The sequence below is a fragment of the Lithobates pipiens genome, unplaced genomic scaffold (genome assembly GCF_037356315.1).
Source record: "Lithobates pipiens isolate NorthernLeopardFrog02 unplaced genomic scaffold, aLitPip1_a1.2 Scaffold_16, whole genome shotgun sequence".
NCBI lineage: Eukaryota > Metazoa > Chordata > Amphibia > Anura > Ranidae > Lithobates > Lithobates pipiens.
In genome coordinates, this window is record NW_027507748.1 from 378,631,643 (window position 1) to 378,642,152 (window position 10,510).

At 47.3% G+C, this 10,510-nt stretch overlaps 1 protein-coding gene across 1 annotated transcript; it reads right to left on the reverse strand.

Annotated features, from left to right (window-relative positions):
* Positions 1-209: 209 nt before the first annotated feature.
* On the reverse strand, positions 210-7,914 carry LOC143982996 (uncharacterized). The gene is made up of 2 exons (XM_077482195.1): positions 1,530-7,914; positions 210-574 (listed from the first exon to the last, which is right to left on the reverse strand). The coding sequence occupies exon 1, from the start codon at positions 5,659-5,661 to the stop codon at positions 4,639-4,641; it is 1,023 nt and encodes a 340-aa protein (XP_077338321.1). The 5' UTR covers positions 5,662-7,914; the 3' UTR covers positions 210-574; positions 1,530-4,638.
* Between the last annotated feature and the right edge of the window lie 2,596 nt (positions 7,915-10,510).

The following is a 10,510-nucleotide window of genomic DNA, read 5'->3' on the forward strand; positions in this document are numbered from 1 at the left end:
TTTTTTGTGATCATTTTTTTTTAAACTCAAAATATATTTTTTTGATCATTTTTTTTTTTAAATCAAAATATCTTTTATTTTTTTATTTTTTTGATCATTTTTTTTTTTTAAATCAAAATATCTTTTTTTTTTTTATCATTTTTTTTTAAAATCAAAATATATTTTTTTGTTGTTTTTGATCCTTTTTTTTTAAATCAAAATATCTTTTTTGTTTTTGATCATTTTTTTTTAAATCAAATTTTTTTGGGGTTTTTTTTGGATCATTTTTTTATTAAAATCAAAATATAGATTATTTTTTTTTTTTCTTAAAACATTTTTAAAATAACAATAACATTGGAATGGGGGCATCGCCTCAACACCATGCAGCAGGAAATGAAGAAAATTATTATTTTTTGAAAAAGGGATTAGATTCTTCCCAAAATATCTATCATATTCTTCATTTCCTGCTGCATGACATTGAGGCGATTGCGCATGGCATCAATCTCCCCATTCCATGCCATGATCTGGCCGATGAGCCTCTGTGCACTGTCTGTACTGAATGCTTCAGGTTGTTGTTCCACAAACAGCACATCATCTAAAAATGGGATAAAAAACATGTATTTAGAAATATGCATATATACATAGACATAGATTACGTGAAGCTGGGGTGTCAGACTAGGGTTGCCACCTTTTCTTCAAGCCAAACCCGAACACTTTAGCGGCACAGGGTATATTTGTTTTTGTGGTATACACAATAGGGTTATAAAAGACCTGGGACACCTTTGGGTGCCCCAAGGAGAGTGGTGGTAATGCAGCTCGCTGCGGCAAACAGTGGGTGTGGCCAAACTGCTCTGACATCCTGGTCCCCCCCAGTGATGCCAAACCTGCCCCCCCCCCCCGACAGCGATCTGCAGCTCCCGAATGGCAACAGATTTTTGTGTGACTACAGTGGAATCTCGGTTAACAAGTAATGCAGTTAACAAGTAATGCAGTTAACAAGCATTTTGAAAGACAAGCAACTTTTTTTTTTCAATTCTGACTCGGTTTGTTAGCGTTGTCTTTTAAAACTAGGAGAATTCAAGATAATGGGGTGTGCAGTACCGCATTTCGCCAGAGGTGCGGGGGCACCAGTGACACTTGGAACAGTTCGGAAACATTCGGAGCAGTTTGGAAATACTCAGAATCACTCGGAAATGCTCAGTTCCTGAGTGTTTGAGCCTTCCCGAAGGCTTTCCGAGTTCAGCCGAGCTATCCCAGAGTATTTTCGGTGCCCCCCACCTTGGGCCGCATGCGGTATTGCATGCAATAGAAGTCAATGCAGAATGAATTATCTTTATTTCCATTGACTCACTTTAAAATACAAGCATTCTCCTGGAGCGGATTATGCTCCTAATCCAAGGTTCCACTGTATCTCAGTTACTTGGGGAGCCAGAGCCCAGTCTAAATAATGTGTCCGGGTTTCAGGCAGACTGAAACCTGGACACAAGATTCCAAACCCGAACTGTCCGGGTGAATCCTGGACAGGTGGCAACCCTATGTCAGACACTCACCTGGTGTGTTCACTTCCTCCACCTCTCTTTCCTCCACCTCCTCTTGATTTCTCTGCCATTCAGGCTGGTGGGGTTGGGGGTCCTGGTGGGGTTGGGGGTCCCGGCGGGGTTGGGGGTCCTGGCAGGGTTGGGCTTTCCGGTGAGGTTGGGGGTCCCGGCGGGGTTGGGGGTCCTGGCGGGGTTGGTGTCTGAGTCTTTTATCCCCTATGAGAATCAAACAAAAGGTATACTTTAGCACACAGATATGAAACATTGCTTTGAGGTGTTGTACAATTTTCTGTTAATGAAGAGATCCAAGTTGAAGACAATGAAATTTCCCTTTTAACCATACTGAAATACATTTCAAAGACAGCTAAACAATAACGTTATGAACTTTACTCATTACGTCAAATGATCCAGACCAAAACAGTCATAACCCTGGATCAGCTAATAACATCGTATGCGCTAATGAACACCATACGAACGGTTTACGAATTTAGTGTAAATATACGAACGGTATACGAATTCATACACGTCGCTATGTATAATGGGAACGTATGACAGGTACTTACTTTTTCGGAGCGCCTTCTTGATTTTGAGGTACTGATCCGGCTCCCTCAATTTTATGTCGGACCAGCGTTTTCTCAATTGCGTTTTCTTTTCTGCATGAGCACGTGGGGATCTAAGCTGATTTTGGCTTCCCTCCAGTCTCACTCTAGCCAGCAGAAGTACCGGATCGTGGCTCAGGGAGGCGGCAGGACGTCCCACCCCTTTGGGATAATAGCCGAGCAGCTTTTAGCCACATTGGCTGTTATCCCTAAAGAGCTGACCGCCCGCTCTAAGAAACAGGACCGGGATGATGCCTACAGCTGCAGGCATCATCCTGGTATAACCCCTTAAAGCCGAGGCTGCAAATGTGCATACAGTCGGCACTAAGGGGTTATTATTTAGTCTGTAGGAAAGTTATGGATTCCACAAACTATGATATATATACAGTGTATATATATATATATATACACACACACACACACACACACACACACACACATATACCCCCCCACACACACACACACAGTATATCTGAAAAATGATCAATCCTGATGTACTCACAGCCATTTCCTGAGGCCCGAAAACGTGCCCCAAAGTATTTAGTAAGAGGCATGGCAAACGTTTGGAAGTTGTAGTTTTTTAAAAGAGAAATAAAAAAAAAAAATGTAAAACTTTTTTTTTTTTTTTTTTTTTAACATACTGTCACCAGTGCAGTACAGCATCATCATATAACTGGTGTAGTGGTGATCAGGGACACTGACTGGTGACAGTATGTAAAAAAAAAAAAAAAATAAGATTTTTTTGTACTCACTGTAAAATCCTTTTCTCTGTAATTCACCGACCGACACAGCTCCTCTCTTAGCCATTGGGTTGTTTGCCTTATTACTAGGAGATACTAGGCATTAGTTGTAACACAACACTCGCAACTCTTAGTTCCGGCCAGGGGGGCGGTCGCTTGGGTAATAACCCTCCAGTCTGCCAGACAGACCTCAGTACGTCAACAAGCAGTATAATGTAAAGATAAAAAGGAGGGGCGGGTGCTGTGTCGGTCAGTAAATTACAGAGAAAAGGATTTTAAGGTGAGTACAAAAAATCCTATTTTCTCTTATATTCACGGACCGACACAGCTCCTCTCTTACCCATTGGGATGTCCCCAAGCAGTGCCAAATGAGGGGTGGGAAAAAACAGCATAGCAACTTCATCCACCATGGCAAGTGGGAACTAGTGAAACTTTACCCATAAAAAACAGTGCATGGAAAAACCACCACAAAAACCAGGGTACCCTCAACAGGAGTGATTACCCAAAACCGCACCAAAAACTGCGAAAGTAATGCAACAGCGCATTAACTTAACAGTACTGTGTTTTTAATCGAAAAACAGGAAATATATATTGCATATTCAATTACAACTATACGGCCGGCTGAAAAACGTTGCGGCCAAAACAGGCATCAGCCGATGCATTGACGTCTACCTTGTAGAACTTGGTAAACATGTGGACAGACAACCAGGTCGCCGCTTTACACACCTGAGCGACAGACGCTTGGAGTCAGAAGGCCCAAGACGCTCCGATTACCATTGTGGAGTGGGCGTGTCCGGAAAGGGGGGCACCTGCCCCTTCAAGGCGAAGGGCTTGCACTAAAATCTGTCTGATCCACCTGGAAATGGTGGCCGATGAGACCACCATGCCTTTCTTTGGACCAGCCACCGAAACAAACAGTGAGTAGGACTTCTGAAAGGGAGCCGTGGCAGACAAATACACCTTCAGAGCCTGAACCATGTCCAGAGCGTAGGGTAGGGTGCTTCGGCTTAGGACACAGAGATGGTAATACAATGTCCTCATTGATATGAAAAGCCAAGACCCCTTTTGGTAGGAAAGACGGTTGCGGATGCAACACCACCTTATCCTTGTGGATAACCAGATAGGGCGACTTGCAGGACAAGGCCACCAGTTCCGAAACCCTCCTGGCCGATGTGATGGCCACTAGAAAGACCACTTTCTGAGAAAGAGTCAACAGGGGAATCTCCCTGATATTTTCAAAAGGCGGTTTTTGAAGCGCCAACAACACCAGGTTCAAATCCCATGAGGGTAACGGTGGACACACTGGAGGGACTACATGTCGTACCCCCTGAACGAAGGTACTCACGACAGGGGTCGCTGAAAAAAAGACAGCCAAGGCTGAAATTTGCCCTGTAATGGTTAACGCCAATTTCTGGTCTACTCCTTGCTGAAGAAACAGCAGGATCCTGGATATAGAAAAGGAGCGCAGATGCCATCCTTTCTCCTCACACATGGAAATGTAGGCCTTCCAGGTACGATGGTATATCTTCCGGGAAGAAGATTTTGTGCCTTTAACATAGTTGGGATCACAAAGTCTGACAGCCCCCGGTTCCTCAACACCTGGCTCTCAATAGCCTTGCGGTTAAAACCAGCGATGGTAAAGCAGGATGGAGAATCGGACCTTGAGACAGAAGGTCTGCTCGCAACGGCAGTCGCCAAGGAGCATCTGCCACCAGACGCAACAGGTCTGCGTACCAAGGACGCTGAGGCCAATCTGGGGCAGCCAGTATTACTGGGATCCCTTCAGCTTCCCCTCTGAAGTAGGCGTGGTAACAGATTCAGTGGAGGAAAGGCGTAGATCAGCTGGTACTGATCCCACAGAGCCACCAGCGCCGCTGACGCATCTGCCCATGGATCTCTTGTCCTGGACATGAATCTTGGCACCTTCTGATTGAGATGGGAGGCCAGAAGATCCACATCTGGTTTGCTCCACTTCAGGCACAGTAACCTGAATATTTCCGGATGCAATTTCCATTCTCCTGGGTCCAGCATCTGTCGACTCAGATAGTCCGCCTGCCAGTTCTCCACTCCCGGGATGTAAATGGCCAACAGGGCCGGTATGTGTCGCTTTGCCAACCGAAGTATGTGAGCGACCTCCCATGCAGTGGCTGAGCTTCTTGTTTCCCCTTGGTGATTGACGTATGCCACTGCCGTGGCGTTGTCTGACTGGATCCTGATCGGATGCCCCTGCAGTCTCATCGACCATGTGGAGAGACAACGCCTGATCGCTCTCAATTCCAGCAGATTGATCGGCAACTTGGATTCTTCCGTCGACCAGAGGCCCTGAGGCGACTGAACCCCTATCACTCCACCCCAGCCAGATAGACTTGTATCCGTTGTGATCACTGTCCACTTCAGAGGTAGGAACGATTTTCCTGACTGAATCACTGGGGACCTCAACCACCAGATCAGTGAGTTTCTGACTGACTGGCTCACCTGGATCTGTCGATCCAGGGACAACTGAGATTTGTCCCATTTTGTCAAAATCTCCTTCTGCAGGACTCGGGTGTGGAACTGGGCATAAGATACTGTCTCGAAGAAGGCCATCATGAGACCCAGTACTCGCATGCAAAAGCGGAGCGACGACCACTTGCAGTTCATAAGCAGTTTTACCACAGATCTGAGAGTCTGCAGTTTGTCTGAAGGGAGAACCACTCTTGCTTCCATGGAGTCCAGCCGCAAGCCTAGGTACTCTAGACGCTGGGTCGGTACGATCACTGACTTCTTTAGGTTCAACAGCCACCCAAATTCTTGCAGATTCTGCATGGTGATCGCCACATTCTCCTCTAATTCTGCGGCGGAAGATGCCCTCAGGAGGAGATCGTCTAGGTATCCCACGAACTCGATCCCACGTTGCCGTAGCAACGCCAAAACCGGAGCCAATACCTTGGTAAAGACTCAGGGGGCTGATGCCAGACCAAAAGGAAGAGCCACAAACTGGTAGTGGGCTTCCCCGACCATAAACCGCAGAAATTTTTGGTGCCGAAGGCATATGGGTTTGTGCAGGTACGCATCCTGGATATCTAAGGATGGCAGGGAGTCCCCTTGATGGAGTGCAGCGACTACTGAGCGAACTGATTCCATTCTGAACCTCTGCACTTTTACAAAGTGATTGAGGGCTTTTAGGTCCAAGATTGACGTACCCCTTCCTACTTGGGAACCACAGATTTGAGTAGAATCCCTGGAAGCATTCCGATTCCGGAACCGGTACAATCACACCGCGATTCAGCAGGTCCCTTACTGCCCCCAAGAGGGCCTCCCGGCGAGTCGGGGATACGGGCATGCTGGAAGGGAAGAATCTGTTTGGCAGCCAAGAGAGAACCTCTATCTTGTAGCCTGTGGAAATCAGATCGCAGACCCATTGGTCGGATAACCGAGAGAACCACCGAGCTGCAAACTCTTGAAGGCGACCCCCCACCTGAGACATGGGTGGGGGCAAACCTTCATGCGGTAGCACTTTTATTCGCAGGCTTGCGGTTCCAGGGACGTTTTTGACCGTCCGTGGACGTCCTGTCGGCCTGGGGACATTTTGATGAAGCTCCAGGCAGACGAAAAAGACGTTTGTGAGTGGAAAAAGAGGGCTCTTGCCTACGGTGTAGCTCCTTAGTCTTCCTGGCCTGTGGGAGTAATGTACTATTACCACCGGTGACATTTTTAATAATGTCATCTAAAGAGGCTCCAAAGAGCCGATTGCCAAGGAAGAGAAGATCCGTCAGGGCTTTTTTGGATGCCTGGTTTAGCAGACCAGCATTTTAGCCAAATCAGGCGCCTCAGCACCACAGCTGACACTGAAGCCCTGGATAACAGAGGGAGAGTATCCAGGGCCGTGTCACAGACGTACTTAAGGCCTTGCACTAGTTGGTCTGCTAGTTCCACACAGACAGGAGAAGCCTGTTGCTCTCCCAATTCGCGGTGCAAAAGTTTTGCCCACTCAGTGTCTGAGACACACGTGCGGATGCCAGTACTGGTCGCACGGCTGACACCATAAACAGGGAACGAGCCACTGCCTCCGCCTTCCTGTCCGTGGGATCCTTGAATGCAGGAGGCCCCTCAACCTGGATCGTGGTTACTTTATTTAACCTGAAAACTGGGGGGTCCAGGACCGGAGGAGCCGACCATTTTTTGGGAAGGCTCTCCTCAAAAGGGTAACGCACTGCCATGTATTCGGGGACCAAAAAGGTCCATTGTGGGTGACCCCATTCCTTGCAAATGAACTCGTCAAAATAAGTCAGATATGGGAACACCTTAGGTGAACGTGCTGGCTTACGGGACCCAAAAGAGACCGGTACATCAGCAGAGGGATCCGCTGGCCCCTGAATCTTCAGGGTATCACGCACAGCTGTGATAAGTGCTCCAACAAGCAATTTGTGCCCGCGCCCGAACTCATCCTCACTGTCCGAACGGTTCTGGTCAGCGTCATCTGACAGGACAGAGCAGGGGTCACCGGCCTCAGCAGGACCCGAGTCCTCGTCAGAGCTCTCCCCAGAGGATGGGGGGGCCGGGGCCGCTTTAGCGCACCTTTCTTCCCATGTACCGCCTGCACCTTGGCAACAAACGAATTGAGGACCGCCGTCAGGGTGTCAATGGGCACTGCGCAGTCCGCAGGTGACCCGGTTGCAATTTCCTGCCGGACTCACCACCCTGAGGAGTTCTGCGCTGTCCCACAAGTATTGGCTGTAGTCTCTGTGTACTCCCAGGTACATAAGAAATAAAAGCTGTGTCGGTGGCAGACGCTGTAATTAGCGCCAAACTGCTCTGAAATGTGCTCAGGCTTCAATAAAATGGTTGCCCAGCATCCAGTACAAAGACAGAAAACACAGGGAAAATGGCTGTGAGAGCACATGAGCCATGCTGCTGCTAGAGAACACTGAAAAATGTGTTCATGCTTCCAAAAAATGGCCGGCAGTGTCCTGAATAGGACAGCACTAGGAAAATGGTCGCTGAAGACCAGGAAGGCATGCTGCCCTCGCCCACACCTAAAATGGCCGCCAGCAGCTCCATGAGGTACAGAAAGAAAAACTATGGCAGAGAACACCGCGCCATACCAGACAACAGCAGACCCTTGCAGGCACCTTCCAGGGGCATAAAACACAGGACCGGGGACACCGCTAGACAGCCACCCCCCCATCCCAGGTGAGAGCCCACCAGAAAGCCCCTGTATATGCACACACACACAGCTCAGCAGCCACATGCAGCATCTCCCCAGGGAGGGGGGGGGGGATAGGGACAGGGAGAGAAGAGAGGGAGGTGAGGGACCCCCGAATCGACTTCCCAGGGAATGCCCAGCTGCTCAGCCCCACCGAGGCAGGGAGAGCTGTACTTACCCGTCCTGAAGAGCTGGGAGACATTCCATTACAGACCCACTCACTGATCAGTACAGGGTGGCTGCTGGCCTCGGCCCACTGTGACGCAGACATCAGTAGCCCGGTCATATGTGGGCCCCGGAGCATAAAAGCTCACCGACCACCTCTGGAGCTGAGGTTTCATTGTGGTCTGCCGAGCGCATAGCTGCAGCCTGCACACGATCAATTGCCGGACTAGGGAGACTACAAGGATAAGGGTATCTAGCCTGTCACCCAGCCGGCTGTTGATAGCAGATCACAGGATCATTCATCAAAAAGCCAAGCTTCTGCATAAAAAAAAGCACGGACCGATGGGCCCGCAGGGTTCTTAGGCCCTTCTCCTTCACTAGGCAAAATAAAAGTGACGTCTGTCTGGCAGACTGGAGGGTTGTTACCCAAGCGACCACCCCCAAGAGTTCTCAGTGTTGCGTTACAACTAATGCCTAGTATCTCCTAGTAATAGGGCAAACAACCCAATGGCTAAGAGAGGAGCTGTGTCGGTCGGTGAATATAAGAGAAAAATGTTTTTTGTTTTTAGCAATACAGTGTTACTATAGTACCATTGTACTACTCTGGAGAAGTGATCAGGATTTTTATTTTACTCATTATGATTGCTTACGCCTGTGAATTTCACGGTTATAAGCAACCACTATTACTGAATGAAACTGATTCATTCAGGGCGTATTGTGATTAGCTGTCATTAGCAACAGCTAATTACAAGGTACAGATGGGATCACTGTGACCAATCACAGCTAGCAACAGAATTGTACACAATGCATATATGGAAGCCATCATCCATTGTTTATAATTTCATGTGATCTGCTATGATTGGCCACATTGATCACATGGGTACTGGCTGTGGCCCAGTACAGTGATCTGTCATTATCTGTGTCCAGTGGACACAGCCGGTGACAGATCGCGCAGAGGCACTTTCCATGACATCATATAACATCTACCTGAATGACAAATGTCCCACTCCAGCTGTCATTTGTCTATAACCATTTCAGCCCCGTAAGATTTCCCCCCATTAATGACCAGGCCATTTTTTGAGATACGGCACTGCGTCGCTTTAACTGACAACTGTGCGGTCGTGCAACGTTGTACCCAAACAGAATGTATGTTTTTTTTCCCCCACAAATAAAGATTTCTTTTGGATTGTATTTGACCACCTCTGTGGTTTTAATTTTTTGCGCTCTAAACAAAAGGCAACAATTTTGAAAAAAAATAATATTTTGTACTTTTTGTTATAATAAATATCCCAATTTAAAAACAAAACACACATTTCTTCATCAATTTAGGCCGATATATATTCTTCTACATATTTTTGGTAATAAAAAAAAAAAATTGCAATAAGCGTATATTGATTAGCTTGTGCAAAAGTTATAGTGTCTACAAAATAGGGGATAGATTTATGGCATGTTTATTTACTAGTAATGGTGGCGATCTGCAGTTTTTATCAGGACTCAAACATTGCGGCAGACAAATTAGACACTTTTTTGGGACCATTGACATTTATACAGCGATCACTGCTATCAATAGACACTGTTTACTGTATAAATGTCACTGGCAGGGAACGATCAAGGTATTAACTGTGTTCCCTTTGTGTATTCTAACTTTGGGGGAATGTGGCTGACTAGAGGAGGAGAGAGAGAGATCGTTGTTCCTACTCAGTAGGAACACACGATCTGCCTCCTCTCCCCTGACAGAACCGGGATTTGTGTTTACACACACACATCCTGGTTTTCTCTGTCACAAGCGATCGTGCGTGCCCGGCGGTCATCACGCCCGCTAGGCAAGTGCATCAGCTCTGTGGGCAGGTGCGCGCCTGCTACAGCGTCTTAAAGAGCTGACATACAGCTATGACGGCTCGTGGTGGGGGACACACCCCTACCACGCAGGAACAAAGCTGAGGCTTCCAATCTGCTAGAGATCTCTCCCGCCACCATTTTTCTCTTGGTGTCAGAAGAGATAGCAGAGGAACGAAGCAGCGACAGAAATTACACTTAGTGCTCTTTATTGAGACACATATACACTATAGAGCAGGGATAGGCAACCTTTGAAAGGTGGATATCTGCCTGAACCACATAAAGAGATCAAAGATCACTAGTGTTCAGAAAAATATAATAAAAGGCATGCCACTGTAAAAATATAAAAAAAAGTCTACCTTCGAAGTGGAGGGCGCCAGTAGGGCTGTGCAAGCTGTGTGGATGGTGTCAGTGAGTGGGGCAGTGGTGTCAGTAGTTTTACATTTTTTTAGTAGTGTCTTCTGTCCG

Bases quoted from the DNA above. Each gene is read 5' to 3' on its own strand.
- LOC143982996 (XM_077482195.1), bottom strand. From the start codon at position 5,661: ATGCAGAATCTGCAAGAATTTGGGTGGCTGTTGAACCTAAAGAAGTCA.